The sequence below is a fragment of the Scylla paramamosain genome, chromosome 31, assembly GCF_035594125.1.
Source record: "Scylla paramamosain isolate STU-SP2022 chromosome 31, ASM3559412v1, whole genome shotgun sequence".
NCBI lineage: Eukaryota > Metazoa > Arthropoda > Malacostraca > Decapoda > Portunidae > Scylla > Scylla paramamosain.
In genome coordinates, this window is record NC_087181.1 from 6,032,427 (window position 1) to 6,059,926 (window position 27,500).

The 27,500-nt window shown below is 39.6% G+C and overlaps 1 protein-coding gene across 5 annotated transcripts in view; it reads right to left on the reverse strand.

The window, feature by feature from the left end:
• Nucleotides 1-27,500, reverse strand: part of LOC135116422 (uncharacterized) — a 135,027-nt gene that overhangs the window by 44,129 nt on the left and 63,398 nt on the right. For 3 of the 5 annotated variants that reach the window (XR_010276307.1, XR_010276306.1, XM_064033874.1), the window contains one exon: nt 14,351-14,404. The exons of the other annotated variants lie outside the window; for them this stretch is intronic. Coding sequence is in view for 1 of the 3 variants with exons in the window: in XM_064033874.1 (XP_063889944.1) it covers nt 14,351-14,404 (54 nt within the window). In the remaining 2 variants the exon portion in view is untranslated. The remainder of the gene's footprint in view (nt 1-14,350; nt 14,405-27,500) is intronic. 5 annotated transcript variants of the gene reach the window in all.

A 27,500-nucleotide genomic window follows, 5' to 3' on the forward strand; every position in this document is an offset into this window, starting at 1 on the left:
CATATAAAATTAATCAATGAGTGCACGCGGGCCACACTAAATCAACTGGCGCGCGGGCCTACAGTTCAATCACACTGCTCTAGACATTTTTCTTTCCCACTCGACATAAATATAAACAACCAGAACGATCGCTTTTGGGGGATGGAAAACGAGTTTACCAATGACTCATCATAACAAAATATACGGTACTACCATAGACAGCACCCTATCAACGTACTCCTGGCTTGTTCATGAACACAGGTAGCTGTTGATAGGAAGCCTTAAATTACATCAGCTGCTTGAGAGAAAAAAAAAAAAAAAAAACACGCCAGAGTTCAGCCGTGGACTCGCGCGTCATCAGCATCATCACCCAGTTGATTTGTCCAATTTTCCCTTATTGTTATTCAATAGCAATAAGGGAAAATGGGAAAAACTGCAAGGATAACCATGGTAACAGAAGGAAAATAAAGGAAAACATACGCGCACTCGACAACTTGAAAAAAAAGTTTTGTCTTAGGTGGCGGTGAACAAACTCACCATATTAAATAAACTTGTTATGGCCAAATGGAGCATATATAAGCACCATATCTAAAAAATAATAATAATAATAATAATGTAATTCATGGCAAACCAGATATCCTTAGACCAAATGCATGAAAAAAGCCAAAAATTATGTTTTGGCCTAAAAAAGGCGAATCTGGCAGTCCTGATCTCCGACAACGTGACGTCATGCGCGGAAATTTGAAAAAAAAAAAGTGTAACAAAAGTGGGCTTGCTGGGTTCTCTATACTGTGCCTGGCGCTTTCAAGAGAGGCATCCGTCAATCAGGCTCCGGCTACCATGCGACTCCTATAAGAGTGCACTTCTCGTAAAGGAGCGCCGTACTCCTGCAGCAGTGACCCCTGGTACCTCAAATCCCTATGATAGTCACTAACTGATTGGGTTCTTCAGTTTTCAATGCCCCTCACAGGTAATTGTTCATCATGTGGTGAGAGGAGGAGGAGGAGGAGGAGGAGGAGGAGGAGGAGGAGGAGGAGGAGGAGGAGGAGGAGGAGGAGGAGGAGGAGGAGGAGGAGGAGGAGGAGGAGGAGGAGGAGGAGGAGGAGGAGGAAGAGGAGGAGGAGGAGGAGAATAAAAACAAAGCCTAAACAGCAAAAGTTCCTGAGGTCTTTACTGGGCTGTTTGGGTAACTACTCTACGCTAACTAGTGGAAGAGACAAACAGGATAGCACAGAAAGACTAACCAAACGAATACAAAAGAAGTCCAAACAGTAACAGACCAAGAGGTCCTTGTAAGTCTGTTTGGGTAACTATTCTACTCTATTAGTGGTAGAGAAAGGATAGCACAGAAGAAGGGTCCTTCCATCCCCCACCCCCAATCCCTCCAGGCAAGGGTCACATGAAAAATGGTACCATGTTGTAAAGAAAAAACAACATGGAGTGTGAGAGGAAACTAAAGAAAGACAGGAGGACTACTTCGACCACATACAATCTACATGCCAGCACGGACAGTACGGAGTGAACGTGTTCGTTATTCAGACATGAACAATGACAACCGGGAATTAGTGTCTACATACTTGTCAAGACAGGTTTTCAATGAGTGAACAGTACCTGAGTTAACGACGCTTGATGGAACACAATTCAACATATTTATGACACGATTGAAGTAAAATGTTTGGCTTCATTTGTTTGAAATCGCTTACCTATTATTTACTATTGTTTCTTGTAATATTAGACATGTTGAATCTTAGGAAGAATTCCGGTCTGATATTTGTGAAAGCCTTAAAAGTTTAGTAAAGCAATATCAGATCCCCTCTTAGCCTGCGTTTGGAGAGGGAGAATAGATCTCGTTCTTTAAGGCGTTCCTTGTAGGGTTTATTGCGAAGCCTTCGAGTAATTTTCGTTACTCTATTTCGTATTGTTTTTTTTTTATAATCTCTTAATATTCCTTTTATAACATGATGACAAAAACTTTACATTGTATTCAAAATGAGGACGTACAAGTGAGTTGTATAAGGTGAGATTTTTTTTTTTTTCAGATTGGAAGGTGAAAACTATTAATTTATTGGCAATTTCAATGGCTTCGTTGCATTGTTTGCTTGGTTCAAGATCTGTTGTCACTAAAGCTCCCAGATCTTTCTCAAGATCCAAACTTTTGATGGGGGATTACTTTTTATAATTTTCCTGCCGATTGCTATTTCCAATATTTGATACGTGGCATTTATCAAAATTAAAGTTATAAGCCACGTTTCACACCATTCAATGAGAGTGTATGCATCATTTTGCAAAATTTGACGCTGGTTTGGTGTCAGTCTTGTTAGCAATTTTAGTGTCTGTGAATTTTGACAGTTTACTTCTGATTCCTTCGTCTATGTCATTCATATATATTATGAAGAGGATCTGCCCTAAGATTGAACATTGAGGAACGCCACTGCTTACATTAACCCAATTTGAAGAATCAGAGTTTCTGGTGACCCCGCACTAAAATATATATTGTACTGTCAAAAAAAGAAGAAAAAAAAACGAAAAAAAAAAAAAAAAAAATAAGGAAGAGGAAAGAAAAAAAAAGGTAGAATAAGTAAAAAGAAAGAAGAAATGGAGAAGATGAATGAAGTATGGAGAATAACAAACGATCATACTACACGGGAAAGGGAAGATAATTGGCACTTGATATCGAGGAAACCGAGGAAACACAAACAAGGACACAGGACCCAAGCACTCCACAACAGGAAGACGGCCATACAACCTGGGAAGGCAGCCTGGGTCAAGGAGGGATTAACGGTAATGATAGCAGGGGCAAGGCAGTGGAAGGATTTGAAAGGGAAAGTAGGCCAGGAGGCGTGAGGCACCAAGAAGGACAAGTCAGCCTACGCCCACTTAACGCTCCGCCTCCAAACTGCCCCTACCCTATGACTGGCTTCTGTATCAAGCACCACGCCTGTGGGCGGATCACATGCATAGATGAGCAATGTGAATAGTAGATACGTAAAATGTTATGAAAATTACGATAGTTTTTTGAGAGAAACAGGCAGTCCCAAACGACTGTATATTATAGCGTGTAACAGTGGAATAATTCAGTAGTGGAGAGTTGCGGAGAGTAGCAGACACAGACCCAGAGGTTCCAGAGGGCCTGACCAGAGAGGGGTCGAGATGGACGGAATAACTTGAAAGTAAGTGCAGTTTGAAAGCGTAATGCAGTCTATAAATCAATGATCTTATTAAAGGAGGAGCAGGATGTTTAACTGATGTTTTATGTTTGTTATGACAGGTGTGTATGATGTACGAAGATTTACTCAGTCATGGAATGTTTATAGTAAGTGATGTGTTGCAGATATCACGTGTGTTTTTGTAACTGAACATTAATGGCGCCGACTATTTCATAATGCAAGCCAAAAGAAATACGTAATAACATATTGAATAATGGAAACGAATGAAGGGAAATACATAAATGTGAAATATAATTAAAGAAAAACACTGAAAAGGAAAGAGAGATATTTAAAAGAGAAAACAAAAGATTAACAAGACTAATGACAAATAATGAATATAAATAAAGCAAGGAAAAGTCGCATGAAAAAAAAAAAAAAAAATAGGAATCAACAGTACAAGATAATATAAAACAACAACAAAACAGAAAGCAAAAGAAAACACAATCGTAGAAAAACAAAGAAAAAGAGACTTAAGCGAAACTCAGAAGGAAGACACCAGTAATTTTTAAAAAAATAATCCGTTTCATCCTCTCTCGCACCAATGCATGATCGTTTTTTACCCCAATAGAACACCAATGTTAATAAAGAGAGGGGAAAGGAAAAAAAAAAAACCCGGTACAGGCATACTTTTCTTACTGTCGCAACATGTATGTACTCGTATGTAATAATGACTAACTCCCGTGAATGTAATCCAGTCAGTAGAGTTACGAAGGTTAGAATAAGTTGATATGTGCCCTCCCCCTTCACTCTGACCTTGTGGACCTCACACACAAGGACGCTAAATGGCAGTCATATCACATTATCTTATCCTGCATTACCTTTCACATGTGCTGCCTTGCTTCGCCTTCCGCCTATAAATCAATTAACGTTCTATGAAGAATAAATTCCTCTGGGCTTATTACACGGCGATATCAAGGTAAATATGACCTCCTATCTATCTGTCTATCTATCTACTTATGTCTATTTAACTTTTATCTATCTAACTATCTATCTATCCATCCATCCATCTGTATCTCTATTTTATCTCTTCATCCACTTAAACTGTGCAAGGTTCCACTGTTAACTAAAGCGAGAGAGAGAGAGAGAGAGAGAGAGAGAGAGAGAGAGAGAGAGAGAGAGAGAGAGAGAGAGAGAGAGAGAGAGAGCATTTAATGAAGTTTAAAGACTCTCCTCTCTCAACACACGAATAACGTTCCTCAGAAAAATCCCACACACGTTTTCTTTCCACAGATAAAATCCGAAATGTCTTTTTTCCCTCTTAAAAAAAGAAAAAAAAAACTCTTATACTCAAGTGCAACAATGTATATAATAAAGAAACAGCATAAAATAACAAAGTAATGTTAGAAAACAAAGGACAGTAAAAGTATATGTATTAGGTATAAGTAATAAGCAGAGAATAAATAAATAAATAAAAAGACAAAATAACAATGTAACATAAGGATACCGAAGTACAGTCTTGTCTCATAAAATGTCATTAGAAATAAATATGAAAGAAGGAACCGTCATATTTACTTTTTCATTGTCTGTGTTCTTCAGCGCCAATGAAATATCGTAAAAAATATATAGATTTTTATCTGAGTTGACAGGAAAGACACATTCTCTCTCTCTCTCTCTCTCTCTCTCTCTCTCTCTCTCTCTCTCTCTCTCTCTCTCTCTCTCTCTCTCTCTCTCTCTCTCTCTCTAAGTAGGCATCACCCATTTTTAGCACTTAATTTCATTTTTTTTTTTTTTTCTTTCAATCTGCTACACATTTTCTCACTTTAGTGCTTTATTCCCTCATATTTTCCTTGTTCATTACCGCAGTTTTTTTTTCCAAGTTAAAGCATGCTATTTTCTTTCCTCACTTTCCTTTAAGTTTGATGTCATTCTCCGAGTAACTTCAGGCACCTACTAATATTAGATTACATTCTCTTCCTGATGTCACTTGTTCACTCCGGCTTATGTCTTTCAATGTTTTTTTTTTTTCACTTCTTTCTGTTATTTTCTGGCTTTTTTTTCTTTTTTGTGTGGTGCTATGACTGTCAATGTGTGTGTGTGTGTGTGTGTGTGTGTGTGTGTGTGTGTGTGTGTGTGTGTGTGTCAGCATGTATATACATTTACTTATCTATACGTTTGAAGCTTTTTTTTCATTCAACAAACTGCCAGCAACACACTCAGTCCCTGTGCTTCCCTGAGCAGTAAAGGGCGGACGTTGTCATCTCCCGGCGTTACTCCTTCGAGACGCACAGGACAATATGTAAGTTCGTGTAGCGTCTTCATATTGACCGAAGAGATGAAGAATGTATGTCAGTACGTATATCAGTATATCTTTGACCTTCTGTCTGTCTTGTGTGGGTGGGTGCGTGATTGGTTGGGAGTCTCTGTCCCCAGCTTATGTGCAATTTTGTGTATTGTAATGTATCTGTTTGTCTGTCCGTTTGTCTATTATTTCACACACAAACACACACACACACACACACACACACACACACACACACACACACACACAATATCTCAACATTTGCTTTTTCCAAATGTCGCAAGAAAGAAAAAAGAAAGAGGAAGAATAATGTGTACGATATATACGCATGTGTATTGTGTTGCAAGACATCCAATCTCTCTCTCTCTCTCTCTCTCTCTCTCTCTCTCTCTCTCTCTCTCTCTCTCTCTCTCTCTCTCTCTCTCTCTCTCTCTCTCTCTCTCTCTCCATGGTTTCAACACAATTCCGGTGATCCACACAACAATATACAAAATTCATAACATTTATGCATTTTTCATTTCTAGTAAGGTAATTCATAGAGTAGCAGGAGAATTGTGTGTATTTTTGGCGACAGGAAAGTGTGTGTGTGTGTGTGTGTGTGTGTGTGTGTGTGTGTGTGTGTGTGTGTGTGTGTGTGTGTGTGTGTGTGTGTGTGTGTCTATGTGTGTGTGGGCGCCTCTGTCTGCAATGTGATTCGCAGATAGGAGGAATCATTTTTTTTTATGTGTCTTTTTTGTTTTATAATGTTTTGCTTTCCTTTGTTTCTCTAGGTTTATACGTAAAATCTCTCTTTTTTATCCATTGCCCGTATGTAAGTTACCAAACATGAACATACAAATATTTTCGTTATGCGAAATTCAGTCTGTCTGCCTCAAAGTTTCTGATATTTGTTTATTTGTAATGATTCTATATATGAATGTTTGTTTACTATTTCATTTGGCATATGCACCCATCAGTCAGTGTGTCTATGTGTCTTTGTCTGTCCTGCTTTCTGAATGTCTGATGTGCTGGCTGACTCTCTAATGTCATTTCCTTCTAACATAGTACATACCTTTATTTATCTTAGTTTGTTTACCATGATTTACAGTTGCATTTCTATATGTTCTGTCCATCAATATACAGCTAATTTCTCTCTTAATCTGATTCATCGCTTACACTTCCACTTTCTTCTTATTTATTTATGTATATTGCTCTTCAACCATCCTGTGTTTCTTCACTTACCTACCCATTCGTCGATGTTTTATCTGTATATCTCTCCCTATCTAATACTTCCACCTTCTTATCAATCAACGGGGATTTATCAACATATTTTCCCACCTATGTACTATTATCCCTGTCTATCTGTCTGTCTCTCTATTTATCTAATCTATTTTCTACTTACTGAACTGTCTATCTACCCATCTATATATATTTATATCTACTTATATACCTATTCATTTATTCATGTATCTATCAATCTATCTATCCATCCATCTGTCCATCTATATATCAATCTATTTATCAGCCAGTCGATCTATTTAACCATTTACCCATCCAGCCATCTATCTGTAAATCTACCTGTTCAACCAGATACCTATTCATTAATCAATTCGTCAGACCAATAACACATTTCTCTATCTGCGCCTGAACATACTCACCGACCCATCTCCCCGCTCACCGCCACTGTACCGAGATAATGCACCCTCAATACACTCCTATACTCGGCGGCGGCTAGGCAACGCTATTTCGACATGTTCCACTAAGCATCCCTGCTTATAAGGGGAGACAAGGCCCTGCTAATGCTACGGGACTGGAGGAGGAGGGGGAGAAAGATGAGGGGCATCTGTTGCAAGCATTATGTCGGCGAAAGGAAGGATGGAACGTAAGGGAGAGAGGATGAAGGATGGTGGAGCAAGGGAAGAGAAGAGAGGAATTCTTGAAAATGGGAGAACTTGAGAGTGAAGTGTGGTGGTAGTGGTGGTAGTAGTAGTAGTAGTAGTAGTAGTACTGGTGGTGGTTGTGGTGGTATAGTTCGAAATTTTTCTGTTCCTCCTTCTTAGGGTGAATTGTAGATTTTTTTCACTCTACTAAAAATTGTATTTTTTTTTTTTTTTTGTCTTTTGCACAAAATAGAAAAAAAATCAACATTTCCGAAAAGACGGTATTCAAAAGGAAGTAAGCTTCTTCACTTGTCTTATTCATTATGACGTAACATTCTGAGGTAATTTGTGCGTGCAAAGGCACAGACAAAGGGGTGTTTGAAGTGGATGTTTTTACTAATGCTGTTATTACCCTCCTCCTCCTCCTCCTCCTCCTTTTTTTGCATAGGAATAATAATAGAATCTCACTTCATCCTTTCCAATCAAAACGCAGCCAGTTTTTTTCCACACAGCGCGATGGTTTTCCCACGCCAGCACAAGCACGAGGGCGTGTCGGTTTGGCAGTCATACACTGCTCTAGCTTACTTTACTAAAGGGTAGTTAATCTAAATTAATTCCAAAGCGATATGTAAAGACCTGAGGGAGTGTTTGTTTTGGTTATCCTATGTAATCACATGTTGTAATCCTCATTTTCTTCGTCCGCATTATCCTGTTATTGATCAACTTTGTGATTTTAAGTACTAGAGGTCAAAGTTGCAGGCGATAACCTGTGAATCCAGCCCTAAAGGGAAAGGTACACAAACACAGTGACCGAAGCTGTGGCCTGATTGACTGCCGCCTCCCTGGAAAGCGCAACGCAAGGATTCTGCACCACCCCTCAACAACCAAACTGTGCCTTCACCTGCGCTACGCACACACCACATCACACAACTATCATGCAGTTACACTCTCCCTCACAAACAAAAGTAGACAGACCACAACTCTTTCACTCACTATTCTCTCAAGTTCTATGTGGTTTTTCTATACCACGTGGTATCAATTCCTGTATCTTGTCAGCTTCTGCTGGAGAGATTGGTGGGGAGGAACCTTCTGTACTATCCTGTATCTCCCAATAATAGTTAATGTAGAATAATTATCCAAACAGCCTCGTCAGTAACTCAAGGTTTGGTCTTCCGTTGCATTCCTTTGTATTCCTTTGTGTTCTTTCCTCCTCCTCCTCCTCCTCCTCCTCCTCCTCCTCCTCCTCCTCCTCCTCCTCCTCCTCCTCCTCCTCCTCCTCCGGCCTGCTGCTGGATGTGATGGCTCATGAATAACATGTGAATATGTTCTTAAACCACTCAGTGAAATCATAATTCGAGCTGAGAGAGAGAGAGAGAGAGAGAGAGAGAGAGAGAGAGAGAGAGAGAGAGAGAGAGAGAGAGAGAGAGAGAGAGAGAGAGAGAGAGAGAGAGAGAGAGAGAGAGAGAGAGAGAGAGATTCATGGCAAAAAGTAAATTCTTTCATACAAATGCACCACATTAAGCGCCTCCAGCGTAAGACTGTATAATTATCAGGCAGGAAGCGCGGCAGTAAACACGTCAAGTCTATGGAGAAGGCAGGGCGTGTTTCACTTGCTGGTCTTGCCTCTCACTTTTTTAATATACGTTTTCTTTTTTTGCTTTTCTCTTTTTTTCCTTGCATGGATTGACAAGGTGTGGAATAATAGTAAGAAAATACAAATTATACAAAAACTGAATTGGTGTCACTCCAGATAATAATCCTGCTCTTTACTACAACAACAACGACAACAACCAAAACAACAACAACAACAACTACTACTACTACTACTACTACTACTACTACTACTACTACTACTAGTAGTAGTAGTAGTAGTAGTAGTAGTAGTAGTAGTAGTAGTAGTAGTACTACTACTACTACTAGTAGTAGTAGTAGTAGTAGTAGTAGTAGTAGTAGTAGTAGTAGTAGTAGTAGTAGTAGTAGTAGTAGTAGTAGTACTACTACTACTACTACTACTACTACTACTACTATTGCTACTACTACTGTTATTAACATTCACCTATTAAGACTCAGGAAAGATTTGTCTTTCTCCAACCCTCTGTGCTTCTTAAAAACATGGAGCTGCATTTGGAAATAAAAATTCAAATAGCTGAACACAAAAATCATTTAGATGCAAAAGATATCGGACGGTTCAACTTGAGTAAACTGGAGTAAACAATGCAATACATGTTTAATTTAGAGTCAGTATAAAATGGTATTCTTACATTTCCATATAGCCATTATTTATACTCACGCTCTCATATCTTCTTGGCGAATGGCAAACAGAGGAAGAAAAAAAAATCTTTTCAGTTGCCGCTTCCATACATACAGACAAAAAAAAAAAAAAAAAGATAAAAATTAAAAGTCAATAAAAAAACTAAATATGTTTCTGGAAGTGCCTCAATACTCTTAAAACAACTAGTCACAGGAAGGGGAAAAAACAGAAACAGGCAGAGAATTCCAGAGTTTACCAATGAAAGGGATGAAAGAATGAAAATATTGCTTGACTCCTGGACTATTGAAAGGGAACTTAAAGACTTCTATCACGTCCCCTCTTAACCTACGTCTCTCTAAAGAATGTAAATTTAATGACTTCAATCTCGCCTCGTAAGGAATACTCCTCATCCCCTGTATCCTTTCTGTCATTCTCCTCTGTACTGATTCTAATACACCTATATCTTTCCTGTAATGTGGAGACCAGAATTGCACAACGTAGTCTAGATGAGGTCTGACCAGCGCCAAGAATATCATTAATATTACTTCCGGCCTTCTACTTTTAACACTCCTAAAAATTAATCCTAGTACCCTATTTATCCTGTTTCTAGCCTCTATGCATTGTTTTCCTAGACGGAGTTCACAGCTAACTATAACTCCTAAATCTTTCTCGTACCCTGTAACTACCAGAGATTGTTCGTTTAATGTGTACCTACTGTGTGGGTTTCCTCTACCTACGCTAAGTACTTTACATTTATTGATATTAAATTGCATTTGCCATATGTCCGTCCATTCATTCATCCTAAATCTGCCTGCAAGGCGAAGGCACCCGTTTCTGATCTAATTAATCTATCTTTGTGTCATCCGCAAATTTACAAACATCACTACTAATTCCACTAACCAAGGCATTGATATATATTAGAAATAACAATGTCCCTAATACTGATCCCTATGGCACCCCACTGATTACATGACCTCACTCGGATTTCGAGCCGTTTATTACAATTCTTTCTCGCCTGTCGCTAAGCCATGACCCTATCCAGCCTAACACCTTCCCATCTATCCCGTGTGCCCTAACCTTTCTCAGGAGCCTTTCATGGGGTACCTTGTCAAATGCTTTACTAAAGTCCAGATACAAGATATCATAACTATCACCATTATCTACTGCCTCGTACACTTTACTGCAAAAACTTAACAAGTTTGTCATGCAAGACTTCCCCTTCGTGAAGCCATGCTGTGATTGATTTATCAAGTTATGTTTGTCTAAATGTTCCCTAATGTTCCTCGCTCTTATTAACTCTAATATTTTACCTATAACTGAATTTAAGCTGACAGATCTATAGTTAGACGCTAAAGTTTTATCTCCTTTCTTAAAGATGGGTACTACATTAGCCTGCTTCCACATTACTGGTACCTCACCTGACTCAAGTGATTTCCTAAAGACAGAGACTAACAGCTCACTAATAACCTCTTTGCATTCCTTAAGTACTCTGAGATATATTTCATCTGGTCCTGGTGTCTTGAACTTTTTTTAGCCTATCTATCTCCTGTTCCACTATCTCTCTACTTATGGAAATATCTGTCAGCTTCTCATTCTCATCTGCTCTAAACATCTGTTCACTATCTGGCATATCCTGCATGTTTTCCTGGGTGAAGACAGATGAAAAATACTCATTCAGAATTTTACTAATCTCCTTCCCAGAACTAACCAGTTCCCCATCTGCTGCCTTTAATGGACCTATAGTATCCTTATTCTTCGTCCTCTATTCCTGATAAAATCCCTTGGGGTCCGTCTTCACATGGCTGGCTACACTTAATTCATAATTGCCCTTAGCTTTCCTCGTTAACTTCATGACTGTTCTAACTAATTCATTATATTGTGACCTTAAAACTTCTTCACCTGCCCTTAATGTCCTATATATACTTCTCTTCCACCCTATATAATGTTTTAATCTAGCAGTCATCCATTTAGGATAATTTTTCTGTGATCTTATTGCCCTATACGGGATATATGCTAACTGACCTGTATGAACTTTATCTACGAAATATTTATACAATTCATCTACATTTACTTCACCTAATTCCCTCATCTCGGCCCCTACCATCCTCTCTACTCGCTCATCTACTCGCCTCGACCTCACCTCTCTCATTTCAGCATGACCTGACATTCCACCATACTCACACCCATATACCCCTCCCTCTCTCCTCCGCCCCTTCGGAACACATCTTACCTCCTCTTGTCCTACACCCTCACACCTCACCTCGCCTCTCACATCTTGCCTTATCTCTCTCAACTCCGTCCCGGACCTGACCTCACCCTGCATCCGTTGCCAGTCAACTCCTTGGAGGTACCTTTTTAATTCCTCAAATTCTGCTCTCCTAAAGTCAAGTATTTTACTAGTGTTTTTGCTTCTAAAAGTTTCTTCCCATTTTAAATTGTACCTAATTTCCCTATGGTCAATGTTACCTAGCTGTCCTTCAACCTCTACCTACGTGACTGCTTCCTCCCTGTTAGTAAGAATTAAATCTAGAATATTATTCCCCCTTGTGGGTTCTACGACTACCTGTTTTAAAAAATTATCCTGAATTACCTTATAAAATTCTGCTTCCTTCTTACCCACCATCAGACTCCAGTCGATATTCCTAAAATTAAAATCTCCTACCACACATACCTGACTGTACCTGCCTGCTCTATTTATTTCCTGCCACAGTGAGGTGTTAATTTCCTTTGTACTGGTCGGTGATCTGTACACTACTCCCACTACTGTACATTGCTGTACTACTACTGCTTTCCTATCTGTTTTAAATCTACTGTTAATACAACACTGTAATGTGTCCCTAACGTATAACGCGACGCCTCCTCCTCTCCTGTTTTCCCTATCTTTATAGAACAATGTATAACCATCTATCTTGACCTCTGGATTAAATACTTTTCCTCACATATCTAACCAAGTTTCAGTTAAAGCAATGATATCAAATTTCTCTACACACACTATTCTTCTAAGCAAGTCTATTTTATTCAAAATACTGCTACATTTTGTGTGGTAAATACTTCAGCTATTTCTCACCTTCCCTGAGCTAGCTACCTTTCTAGATTTAACTAATTTCTCCTATGTTTACTCCTCACAACACCTTCTTCACACAACCCTTTCCCGTATATGAAGTGAGTTATGGCAAATAATTGGCACATTTTGTGCGCTCGAGCTCGATCTGTAGTGATGAGGCGATAGTTGTGCGAGTTGCGAGGCAGAAACCTTCGCCCACATGCCGATAAATCGAAATATGCAAAATACAGCAAAAAAAAGGTGAGTCTGACGAAGAAATTAAATAAAATAACAAAGATACGCCTTCAAAAGTTACCAAGAAGTGTTTCCGAAAATGAAATCAAAACTTTTATATACGATGGACATCAAAAGGTGCTCCTGGCCAAATCATCGTTGTGCCCTCCAGGGCCAGGCGGGAGCGGTGGGGTGTACAGATGTGCGGTAACAAAAATAGAGCCCCCTCGCTCCGCTACGGGAATGATCCCTCCAAAGATATTAAATACGTTACTAAATGATTAAGAAAATCATAAATTATCTTTCATTCGCTGACAAGGAAAATAAAAACGTGAGGAAAACTAATATTTTCAGAAATCTACAACGACGAGCCTCTAAAAAAAGGGAGACAAATAGTGTGGGCCGGCTCTAGTCATCAAGGCCCACGTCACCTTGACTTTTCAAGGCGACAATCAACACACACAGAGACAAATAAGAACACTTCACAGAACTATACAAGCTTTCCTCTCTTTGATTTTACTTGAATAAAGCTGCAACAAAGGTTATGACGCTAAAAAGTTACCTTAGGTTAGGTCACAAATATCATGGTGGTAACGCTTCCCGGGAAATCAGAGTTAAAAATAATATCAATACCAATTGAACAAAGAAAATATAAATATCTTTTCTCCATAGAAGGAGAGTTTTTTTTTTTTTTTTTTACGTGGAAACCAAATTCACACTAAATGAAATGTGTTACAGTAATACTTTCCAAGGACACTTTATCATAACGTGCAAAATATTATTAATCTACATAACGGTAAAACACACTAAAGGATAAATAGACATACAAACTAGAAGATCTGATATTTGTTACCTAAAAAAGACCTCAAGTGAGGTCGTACATACGTACATACAAAAAAAAAAAATATATATATATATATATATATATATATATATATATATATATATATATATATATATATATATATATATATATATATATATATATATATATATATATATATATATATATATATATATATATATATATATATAAAACGAACGCAAAAATGACAGCTAATTGTTAGGTTTCAATTGAATCTCTAAGTAAATATTTATACCAAAAAGATGACACCATTATAGAAAACATATGATTTCGTATCCTTCTTTTCTCTATGCATACATTAAAATAAGCACACGAAGACTGGAATACAAAAATTATAGTTTTGAAAAAGATTCTCGGTTAATCCTCAAAGGACTTTTTTCCCTGTAAGATGTTGCAATGAACATTATAGACTAAATTTACATTCTGTCTTCTTTCACATATATACCCTAGGAAGGCAGAAACATGGGAGACAAAAACAACGCATTGGAAAAAGGTTTAAACTAATCCTTCAATGGATAACACTACTGACACGATACCATGGAAGCACATCCTTTCTTTCCTTCACAGATTCGTGGGAAGCTGACAGGAGAAAGGCAGGCAACAGGTTTCCGTTGAAATGAAAAAAAAAAAAATCCAAAATAGAGGGCACATGATGTAATGAAGCAGGTACTCACTTTCCTCCTGCATGTGTTGGGAGTGTTCACCGCGGCACCACCTGCCATCCTTTCCTGAAAATATCAAAACATCCACATAAAAAAGTGATGCAGCTTCACTATTCTAAAAAGAGCTAAAAATGAAGCATCATAAACAGAACCACCAGAAATCATTTACTGCATGAGTTAACAACATACACATGAACAAAAGAGGAAAGAATAAATACTGAACAAAAACACGAAATGTCATAAATAAAACGTGTCAAATTCCTCCAAGCAAGAACACATGGATACATGGAAAACAACACTGAAAACAGAACACACTTCAAACGCTGAGAATGTTAAATATGCACAACAGCTGCAACAAAATAAAACGAACAAACACCATTACATATATAACAAGATCAAATAAGAAAATAAAAAGAAGCAAAAATAATAAATGTAAAGCTTGCCAACATTCAGCGTTGTCTAGAATATGAAGGTGGTAGTTAAGTGAGACTGAAGAGGAGGAGCACAAGTCATGCTGCGATTGATGCATGAAGGCAATCAAGGGAGAGGGTCGCACAGAGGAGGCGGGACGCAAGGCGCCTTCAGGCCAGTCACTGCTGGTGTCCCTCGCCTCCCCTTCCTGCCTCGCTGCGAGGTGAAGGGGCCACTACCACCGCTGCCTCAACACTTACACTACCTTTGCGTCTCAACACTGAAATGCTTCAATGAATGGGAATGAACGGGAAAGTAATGGTCACTTAGAATTGCTTATAACAAGTACATGTTACTAAGTGTTTTAAATCAATCTGTCTGTCTGCGTCTGTCTGTTTATCTCTGCCTCACATGTTCACTATAATGCTCTGTAAGAATGAGCATCCCAATCTCTGTTGCTTTGTTGCAGCGCATCTATTTGTATTAATGTTGTGTGTGTGTGTGTGTGTGTGTGTGTGTGTGTGTGTGTGTGTGTGTGTGTGTGTGTGTGTGTGTGTGTGTGTGTGTGTGTGTGTGTGTGTGTGTGTGGTGTAACATTACGAGTGGAACAATATTTACGAGTATGGGTCAGTAGGTCTGTCTTCTGGTATATTTAGTAGTTTTAGGAAATCAATGACAACTACGTATTGTGCACGAAAAATGGCATACCGTAAATACGAGGCCATGAGAGAAAAATATAGTTAGGTCACTATGTTTGCATTTTCTTCGCTTACAGTAATTGTTATCACGAAAGAATATACGAGTAACGGAAGAGGCATACGTTTATATTGTGCAAACATTATGCTGTATTAATATCCCACTGACTAATTCAGTTAGACTTTTGGTTAAGTACTCACTGCAGGGCACGATAAACTATTTATTAAAGTATTTTACAAAAAAATTGTGCAAATATATTCATTGGAATGAAATATTCCAGTTTCTGCCGCTATTTAAAACTACTTTGTCCATGTCTGTGCCTGCCCGCACATCCATCTGTCCCTCTGTCTATTTGTCTGTCTGTCTGTCTGCTTCCTTGCCTTCTATTTTTGCCTGCCTGCCTGTCTGCCTGCTTCTTTGCCTGCCTATCCTCTTCAAGTTAGCCTGACTATTTCCCTGTCACCCTGTCTGTCTGCCTGCTTTCTTTCTTTCTTTTTTGTATGTCCATCCACCTCTTTCCCCGCCCGTTAGTCTGTCTGCCTCCCTGCTTGCTTGCTTGCTTGCTTGCTTGCTTGCTTGCTTGCTTGCTTGCCTCCCTGCCTGTCTGTTTGACCGTCTGCCTTCCTGCCTATCTGCCCCCCCCCCCTCTCTCTCTCTCTCTCTCTCTCTCTCTCTCTCTCTCTCTCTCTCTCTCTCTCTCTCTCTCTCTCTGATGATTATCTAAACAAGTCAAAACATTATTTAAACCACTACTACGAAATACCAAGGTACTTGAAGGCTTGTCTGTAAGTGGTATCAGTGTGAACAGGTTACATCACGCTCCTATACAATCATGATTTACGCAGCACACCCTCCATAGTAGGTTGGCAGGCACTTCCCACACGTTAAGGAGTCCTTCTTCATTTCGCTCTCTAATTTAAACTTCTTTATACAAATGAAATTAAACTTCGGGATTTAAATGGTCACTTTCTTTCTTATTGCATAAACAAAAATGTGCTGGACAAATATAACGAAATATATTATATATTAAAAAAAAACAATAATAATATTCGAGCCACACTCCACAGTAACGAAAGCTTTCATAGATATAGGAAAATATTGCAAAGATCGCACTGAAATATTATTTATCACCGTACAACTACCATACCTAATTCCCGGGAGCAGACTCATGCAGGATAGAAAAAGATGAAACACCAACAAATACTGGTAGAGAGTCATGAGAACATGGCAATTCATCAACGAACTCCCGAGAGAGAGAGAGAGAGAGAGAGAGATATATATATATATATATATATATATATATATATATATATATATATATATATATATATATATATATATATATATATATATATATATATATATATATATATATATATATATATATATATATATATATATATATATATATATATATATATATATATATATATATATATATATATATATATATATATATATATATATATATATATATATATATATATATATATATATATATATATATATATATATATATATATATATATATCAGAGAGAAGGAAGGATAAAATGAAAAACAGGAATATAAGGGTGACGGAAGGCAGGCAGGCAGGCACTCAGGGGAAGGAAGGAAGGAAGGAAGGAAGGAAGGAAGGAAGGAAGGAAGGAAGGAAGGAAGGAAGGAAGGAAGGAAGGAAGGAAGGAAAAAGACAAAAACAAGTATCAATATAATAAACATAATAAATAATAATAAATAATAAACAAAAATAATGACAGGGAGATACATTACATTGCACGTGTATCTAAGAGTGAACATTACTCACGGCTCACCAGCACTCCCCGGCACACAGCTAATCCTGGCGCTAGTGAGGGTCTGAGGAGGAAAGACGCTTACTTTCCCTTGGCTTACAAACGAAAGCGTGCTCTACCGTACCTCCCATCAGGAAGCCACGCTAATTGGGTATTAAAAGATGGAGTGTGCTTTTCAGTATTTCTATTTCAGGAACACCGCCACTAGAACAACTAATTGCTTACTGTCCAAGGCAGGTACAGAGAGAGAGAGAGAGAGAGAGAGAGAGAGAGAGAGAGAGAGAGAGAGAGAGAGAGAGAGAGAGAGAGAGAGAGAGAGAGAGAGAGAGAGAGAGAGAGAGAGAGAGAGAGAGAGATTTCCACGGCAAAGTAGAGATAACGAGGAGATAACGACTGCATTTTCTATATGTACCTAAACCTGCAATTCATTACGTGTATCAGAATGTCTTCTTGCAAAGGAAACTACTCCCAGCCTCCCACTCTCTCCTGTTCTGGCACCTGATCCCCGCTGACGCCAGGCATGTTGTGCGTTACCCAACTAATTATTAGCAGTGCTCTCTCTCTCTCTCTCTCTCTCTCTCTCTCTCTCTCTCTCTCTCTCTCTCTCTCTCTCTCTCTCTCTCTCTCTCTTATATATGATCTCCCATGAAGGCACTGAAAGCTCACACACTGCCCAAGTATCCATATCCACGTGTGATCGTGACATGTCAGTACTCGAGGTATTCACTAAATCTTGGGGAGTCTGAAAGTAGATGACACTGGAGCTCTGACCAGGAATCTTGGATATCGTCTTTGAGTGCGTGATGCAGCCGGCAACAGGATGATGAGATAAAATCATTATGTCTATAAACTATAGGCTTGAGCATTCTGCAATACCGTTGAATATATATATATATATATATATATATATATATATATATATATATATATATATATATATATATATATATATATATATATATATATATATATATATATATATATATATATATATATAATTACCAGCAGTTTATTTATTTATCACATTACTATAAATGCGCTTGTAAATACAAAAAAAAATTAAACATTTGCAATACCCAGAGTCGTGGGTGTTGTGCACGTTTTAATGTTTGTAATATGTAATATTTATATTAGCAGAGAAATTTCCATTTCCTATGATAAAAAAAAAAAAAAATGCATGTACACAAAACTGTAACAGAAAAATAGTGCGAAATGAGCTCTAAATTTCAAGAGTATTCTTGGATAACATTGTTTTGAAGTTATGTATTACTGTCATTCACTATAAAGGAATTGAATATAAGTTGAAATAAAGTAAATGATCCTAATTGTAATTGCAAACTCGTGAAACGCGTTGCTATACAACATTTATATATCACAAAGTTATCAACTACTATTACCTATATATATATATATATATATATATATATATATATATATATATATATATATATATATATATATATATATATATATATATATATATATATATATATATATATATATATATATATATATATATATATATATATATATAGTCTTTTTACTCTGACAGGCGATGCTACTGTTACGACGACGACGATGAGAACGAGGACGACGACGATTAGAGGCACAGCACGAACGATGGCAAAAACAGCAGTGGTGACTTTTGTAAAGTTTAGCACCAGCAGCAGCAACAACAGCAGCAGCAGCAACAGCAGCAGCAGCCGCAGCAGCACCAGCAGCAGCACCAGCAGCAGCACCAGCAGTAGCACCGGCAGCAGCAACAGCAGCAGCAGCAGCAGTAACAGCAGCAGCAACAACAACATTAGCAACAGCAACAACGGCAGCGGCAGCGGCAGCAGCAGCAGCAGCAGCAGCAGCAGCAGCAGCAGTAGTAGTAGTAGTAGTAGTAGTAGTAGTAGTAGTAGTAGTAGTAGTAGTAGTAGCAGCAGCAGCAGCAGCAGAAGCAGTTGTTCTGGTAGTTATTGTTGAAGGAAGTAAAAGCAGCAATACCAACAAGAGCAGCAAGATCAGCGAGGGCAACAGCAGCAGCAGCACCAGCTTCAGCAGCACCAGCAGCAGCAGCAGCAGCAACAGCAGCATATTAAGTGTAATAATCTCCAACAGATAAAACACGCGGTGAGAAGTAACACGAGGCATCCTGGACAAACACCTGTCCACCTCGGCCCTGCAGGAGCACCTCACCGGCCAGTGTTCTTTCAGTGTTAATTCACATCTCAGTCCTTTATGTATTGTTGTGCCGGCGAGGCAAGACGCCTTGAGGAGCGCCACGCGCCAGACATTCCTTCCCGGGCTGGTTTTCAACCTACGTCTGTCTTCACTTGTTAAATATAAATGTGTAGCAAGAAATACAATTACCGTCTTTCCTTCGGTATTTAAAACTATTAATGTCTTTATACATTTGGCATCCTTTAATCCATGCTTCCATTTTTGGCATTATTTTGGTTTCCTGCTGTAGTTTGTACGTTCATTATAAGAGTGAAATATACTCTCAAGTGTGAAAAATTGCGATATCTCTAAACACAGCCCATCACAGGTCAAACTTAGCCTGGTGCCACAGAAAGTTTGATAAAACTAGCAAATAATAATTTTTCTTTACTATTCAATGTTTTCTGGAAACAAAGGCAATTCCTGGAGTATGAGGAATCCCTGTTCTCTTTCTTCGTCCCGGTGGAGGAAACACAAAGACGCTCACTCTCATTCTAGATTTACACCTTCACCACCACCACCACCACCATAAATAAAATAAAAAAATACACATAAATCTCTTGAACACGTGATGCCAGACCTTTAGAAGATTAGATATATTTCTGGATAGTTGGGATGAGTGGACACAGGTTTGCAAGTCTTATACAAGAACTGCCGCCTTTGGACGGAGTAATAAGACAGTCTTCTGCGGAAGAAAAAAGGAGGAGGAATAGGAGGAAGAATACAGCAACATTCTCGCATGCATAGTTGAAGTTGAAGTGTGGATGTCTGAAGCAGCAGCCTTGCCTGGCACTTTCACAATCAGTCCCCTGTTAGCGTACTTTCCTTTCATGAACCCCTGGAACTTTTTTCCCTCTCATCTCAAGGCGTCGCTAAACACAACCCATCACAGGTCGAACTTAGCCTGGTGCCACAGAAAGTTTGACCAGTCGTAGTTTACATATATATGTTTCTTCCTCTGATGGCGGTGACGCTGCTGTTTCTTCCTCCGATAACAGTGGTGGTAATTCTTTTTCTTTGCCTCTTTTTCTTGTTTTCTTCCTCTGATGGCGGTAATGCTGCTGCTGCTGCTTCTTCTTCCTCTGATGGCGTTGCTTTCTGTTCTTGTTCTTCTAAGACAGTTTGGTGGTCTGAATTGGTTGGTGATAGGGTATTTAGAGTGGGGATAGTAGGAGTACTGCACACTCACCTCCCTTGCTCCCCAGTCAAAATTCAAGTCAGGTTGGTGGAAGACTGGGAAGGGTAGGGAGGTGCTGCACACTCACCTCCCATGCTCCCCAGGTTACATTTGTAACATCAGTCAGGTTGGTTGTTTTTGGAGTTGCCGGGATCAGTCAGTCAGGCCCCGTCAGTCAAGGGTAGTGCTAGGCACTCACCTTGCCAAGATCAGAGGGGTGGTGATGGTGGTGTGTACATTTGGAGTTGGTAGGATGAGTCACATTGGTGGTCAAAGTCAAACTGGGAGACTGGGAAGTGTAGGGAGGTGCTGCACACTCACCTCCCGTGCTTCCCAGGGGCGGTCAGGATGGTGGGTCTTTGGAGTTGCCAGGATGAGTCACGGGAAGTGCTACGCACTCACCTTGCCAGGATCAGTTGCCAGGGTGGGGAGTACTGGTGGTGGTCGGTACAATTAGAGTTGCTAGGATGAGTCAGATTGGGGATCAAAGTCAAACTAGAAGGCTGGGAAGGGTAGGGAGGTGCTGCACACTCACCTCCCGTGCTTCCCAGGTGGGGTGGTGGTCTTTGGAGTTGTCAGGGTCAGTCAGGTTGGTATTGTTTTATTTTTATTATTTATTGTAGATTGCCAGACTCAGTCATTTTATTGAGGGGGAAGTAGGAGTTTTATTGTTTTTACTTTATTTATTTTTGTTTTTATTTATTTTTTATTTTTCATTTATTTTGGGAAGGGTAGGGAAGGGTAGGGAGGTGCTGCACACTCACCTCCCATGCTCCCCAGGTTACATTTGTAACATTTGTCAGATTGGTTGTTTTTGGAGTTGCGGGGGTCAGTCAGTCAGGCCCACTCAGTCAAGGGAAGTGCTACGCACTCACCTTGCCAAGATCAGAGGGGTGGTGGTGGTGGTCTGTACATCTGGAGTTGGTAGGATGAGTCACATTGGTGGTCAAAGCCAAACTGGGAGACTGGGAAGGGTAGGGAGGTGCTGCACACTCACCTCCCATGCTCCCCAGAGTCAGTGAGTTTGGTGGTCTGTTGCCAGATTACAGTAAGATTTGTAGGTCAGTCAGGTTGGTTGTTTTTATGGTTGCCAGGGTCAGTAAGGCAGGTGGTAGGGAAGTGCTACGCACTCACCTAGCCAGGACAGGGTAGGATGTAGGGATGTATGGATCAGGGTCAGAGTGGGACACAGAGTAGGAGGTACTGTTGGTCTGTACATTTGGAGTTGTTCTTTGAAGTTGCCAGGATGAGTCAGGTCAAACTGGGAGACTGGGAAGTGTAGGGAGGTGCTGCACACTCACCTCCCATGCTCCCCAGGGCCAGTCAGTTAGGTGATTACATATCTGTAAGTCAGTCATCAGGTTGGTTGTTTTTGGAGTTGCCAGGGTCAGTCAGTCAGGGTCAGTCCAGGGAAGTGCTACGCACTCACCTTGCCGAGATCAGAAGGGTGGTGGTGGTGGTGGTCTGTACAGTTGGAGTTGCTCTTTGGAGTTGGTAGGATGAGTCAGATTGGTGGTCAAAGTCAAACTGGGAGACTGGGAAGGGTAGGGAGGTGCTGCACACTCACCTCCCGTGCTTCCCAGGTGGGTGGTGGTCTTTGGGGTTGTCAGGGTCAGTCAGTTGGTATTGTTGGGAGTAGTTGGGTATTGTTGATTGCCAGACTCAGTCAGTTGGGAGTAGGAGTTTTATTGTTTTTGTTTTATTTACTTATTTTTTTCATTTATCTTTTTTTATTACTTTTATTATTTTTTATACCTATATATATTTTATTCTTTTTGGTCTGGCAGTCCGTAGACTTGGGGAGAGAAGGGAAGTGCTGTGCACTCACCTCCCTTGCTCTCCCGAGGTCCGAGGTGGTAAGGAGGTTTTTATTTATTTTTATTTATTTATTTATTTATCTTTATTTATTTATTTATTTTATTTTATTTTATTTATTTTTTTTTTTTTTTGCGTGGTAGGTTAGGAGACAAGGGAAGTGCTATGCACTCAACTTAATTCTTTATTTTTTCTTTTCTATCTTTTGCCGGAGACAAGGGAAGTGCTATGCACTCACCTTAATTCTTTATCTATTTTTTTTTCTATCTTTTGCCTGGTAGGTTGGAAGAGAAGGGAAGTGCTATGCACTCACCTTTATATTTTTTATTCTGTTAGGTGAAGAGAAGTGCTATGCACTTACCTTTATTTATTTATTTTTTTATTTTTTTTGTTTTTTATTTTTTTTTTTGTTTTTTATTATTTTTTGCCTGGTAGTCCGTAGACTTGCCAGGGTTAGGTAGGGGAGAGAAGGGAAGCGCTGTGCACTCACCTCCCTTGCTCTCCCGGGGGCCGGTAAGGCGGTGCCTTCCTCCCCTGGGGAGGGGTAGGGAGGTGCTGCGCACTCACCTCCCCTCCTCCCCGTGGGCAGTTCCATCACACATGGTGATGGAGGGATGCTCTTTCAAGGTTTTTGTGAGTTCCGAGAGGGGGGTTCGAACCTACGCGCCCCTCACTTCCCTCACGCCAAACTCAAAGTGCATCACTCTACCCACTGGGCCACGAGGGCCCTTTTTCTTTTTTTTAAAGTTGGTCTATTTCCCCATCTTCCCCATCTTTTTTGTAAAGTTGCTCTATTTAACCACCTTATGTTCACGCCAGTATGTATTAAATAATTACGATGTGAATTATTTTCATGACGTTATTTATTTATTGTATTTTGTATGGGATATGACACTGGGTTCCCAAGACTGTCACTACGCCATGAAACCCCAACGGTAAACAAGATATATTTGAACACATCATTTCCCTTCCTGTGTTCATGCAGCACCAAAAGTTCAATAAGAAAAACTGCTGCTCATTCTAATGTGAACGTTCATCCCACAGTGATAATTAGATAACTGTTGACTTGTGGGAGTATGTCGTGGAGTACAAATAGCAGTAGGTAAGATCAGAGAACTTTACAGAGGCAGGAATTCCTTGGTTATGGAGCAGCCTTCTGGAACCCTCCCCTGTGCTGCACCACCACCACCACCACCGACAACAACAACAATAACAACACACCATTACACCTGTCCATCCTGCAGCACATGCAAAAAAAACATGCAGTAAAAAAACCCAAAGTTGATATTATTCCACTTTAGAATTTACCATATATTACACGATGTGTACTGAGCACTGGGCTATAGCGGACTACTGGAGTGGCGATCTGTGTATACAAGTGCCGCGTACTTCGTCAGTCCTTCGCCTGGGCCAAAAAACGGAAACGAATTCAAAGAATTCAATTCCAGTGTGAGAATACCGACAGTGGAAGAGAGTTACTTGTAACGGTAATTGCTAGGCAACTAGGCCTAAGGCCATACAGCTCCCGACGCCTCATCTGAAACCTGACCCCAATCCAATGTACACTAACTGAGATTGGTGGGTTCAGGAGTGAATGCAAAAATACTAACAACACATTATGAAAACGTTCTTGGCACAAAGAAGTGGCCGTGTTCATGACGTGTACCATATACCTACGTCCCTACTTCATAACCATGGGGAAGGACTTTCGCTCTGCAGGCATTATGTTATTGTAGCAGCAATGTCATAACAAGCTAATCGTTATTATTCCACACACTTGACCTTTGCTGAATATCATTTAAGTATTTTTTTCCACATATAAAATTAATCAATGAGTGCACGCGGGCCACACTAAATCAACTGGCGCGCGGGCCTACAGTTCAATGACACTGCTCTAGACATTTTTCTTTCCCACTCGACATAAATATAAACAACCAGAACGATCGCTTTTGGGGGATGGAAAACGAGTTTACCAATGACTCATCATAACAAAATATACGGTACTACCATAGACAGCACCCTATCAACGTACTCCTGGCTTGTTCATGAACACAGGTAGCTGTTGATAGGAAGCCTTAAATTACATCAGCCGCTTGAAAAAAAAAAAAAAAAAAAAAAAAAAAAAAAAAAAAAAAACACGCCAGAGTTCAGCCGTGGACTCGCGCGTCATCAGCATCATCACCCAGTTGATTTGTCCAATTTTCCCTTATTGTTATTCAATAGCAATAAGAGAAAATGGGAAAAACTGCAAGGATAACCATGGTAACAGAAGGAAAATAAAGGAAAACATACGTGCACTCGACAACTTGAAAAAAAAAGTTTTGTCTTAGGTGGCGGTGAACAAACTTACCATATTAAATAAACTTGTTATGGCCAAATAGAGCATATATAAGCAACATATTAAAAAAAAAAAAAAATAATAATAATAATAATGTAATTCATGGCAAACTAGATATCCTTAGACCAAATGCATGAAAAAGCCAAAAATTGTGTTTTGGCCTAAAAAAGGCGAATCTGGCAGTCCTGATCTCCGACAACGTGACGTCATGCGCGGAAAATTGAAAAAAAAAAAAGTGTAACAAAAGTGGGCTTGCTGGGTTCTCTATACTGTGCCTGGCGCTTTCAAGGGAGGCATCAGTCAATCAGGCTCCGGCTACCATGCGACTCCTATAAGAGTGCACTTCTCGTAAAGGAGCGCCGCACTCCTGCAGCAGTGACCCCTGGTACCTCAAATCCCTATGACAGTCACTGATTGGGTCCTTGAGTTTTCAATGCCCCTCACAGCTAATTGTTCATCATGTGATGAGAGAAGGAGGAGGAGGAGGAGGAGGAGGAGGAGGAGGAGGAGGAGGAGGAGGAGGAGGAGGAGGAGGAGGAGGAGGAGGAGGAGGAGGAGGAGGAGGAGAATAAAAACAAAGCCTAAAGAGCAAAAGTTCCTGAGGTCTTTACTGGGCTGTTTGGGTAACTACTCTACGCTAACTAGTGGAAGAGACAAACAGGATAGCACAGAAAGAGGAACCAAACGAATACAAAAGAAGTCCAAACAGTAACAGACCAAGAGGTCCTTGTAAGTCTGTTTGGGTAACTATTCTACTCTATTAGTGGTAGAGAAAGGATAGCACAGAAGAAGGGTCCTTCCATCCCCCACCCCCTATCCCTCCAGGCAAGGGTCACATGAAAAATGGTACCATGTTGTACAGAAAAAACAACATGGAGTGTGAGAGGAAACTAAAGAAAGACAGGAGGACTACTTCGACCACATACAATCTACATGCCAGCACGGACAGTATGGAGTGAACGTGTTCGTTATTCAGACACGAACAATGACAACCGGGAATTAGTGTCTACATACTTGTCAAGACAGGTTTTCAATGAGTGAACAGTACCTGAGTTAACGACGCTTGATGGAACACAATTCAACATATTTATGACACGATTGAAGTAAAATGTTTGGCTTCATTTGTTTGAAATCGCTTACCTATTATTTACTATTGTTTCTTGTAATATTAGACATGTTGAATCTTAGGAAGAATTCCGGTCTGATATTTGTGAAAGCCTTAAAAGTTTAGTAAAGCAATATCAGATCCCCTCTTAGCCTGCGTTTGGAGAGGGAGAATAGATCTCGTTCTTTAAGGCGTTCCTTGTAGGGTTTATTGCGAAGCCTTCGAGTAATTTTCGTTACTCTATTTCGTATTGTTTTTTTTTTTTATAATCTCTCAATATTCCTTTTATAACAGGATGACAAAAACTTTACATTGTATTCAAAATGAGGACGTACAAGTGAGTTGTATAAGGTGAGATTTTTTTTTTTCAGATTGGAAGGTGAAAACTATTAATTTATTGGCAATTTCAATGACTTCGTTGCATTGTTTGCTTGGTTCAAGATCTGTTGTCACTAAAGCTCCCAGATCTTTCTCAGGATCCAAACTTTTGATGGAGGATTACTTTTTATAATTTTCCTGCCGATTGCTATTTCCAATATTTGATACGTGGCATTTATCAAAATTAAAGTTATAAGCCACGTTTCACACCATTCAATGAGAGTGTATGCATCATTTTGCAAAATTTGACGCTGGTTTGGTGTCAGTCTTGTTAGCAATTTTAGTGTCTGTGAATTTTGACAGTTTACTTCTGATTCCTTCGTCTATGTCATTCATATATATTATGAAGAGGATCTGCCCTAAGATTGAACATTGAGGAACGCCACTGCTTACATTAACCCAATTTGAAGAATCAGAGTTTCTGGTGACCCCGCACTACAATATATATTGTACTGTCAAAAAAAGAAGAAGAAAAAACGAAAAAATAAAACAAAACAATAAGGAAGAGGAAAGAAAAAAAAAGGTAGAATAAGTAAAAAGAAAGAAGAAATGGAGAAGATGAATGAAGTATGGAGAATAACAAACGATCATACTACACGGGAAAGGGAAGATAATTGGCACTTGATATCGAGGAAACCGAGGAAACACAAACAAGGACACAGGACCCAAGCACTCCACAACAGGAAGACGGCCATACAACCTGGGAAGGCAGCCTGGGTCAAGGAGGGATTAACGGTAATGATAGCAGGGGCAAGGCAGAGAAAGGATTTGAAAGGGAAAGTAGGCCAGGAGGCGTGAGGCACCAAGAAGGACAAGTCAGCCTACGCCCACTTAACGCTCCGCCTCCAAACTGCCCCTACCCTCTGACTGGCTTCTGTATCAAGCACCACGCCTGTGGGCGGATCACATGCATAGATGAGCAATGTGAATAGTAGATACGTAAAATGTTATGAAAATTACGATAGTTTTTTGAGAGAAACAGGCAGTCCCAAACGACTGTATATTATAGCGTGTAACAGTGGAATAATTCAGTAGCGGAGAGTTGCGGAGATTAGCAGACACAGACCCAGAGGTTCCAGAGGGCCTGACCAGAGAGGGGTCGAGATGGACGGAATAACTTGAAAGTAAGTGCAGTTTGAAAGCGTAATGCAGTCTATAAATCAATGATCTTATTAAAGGAGGAGCAGGATGTTTAACTGATGTTTTATGTTTGTTATGACAGATGTGTATGATGTACGAAGAT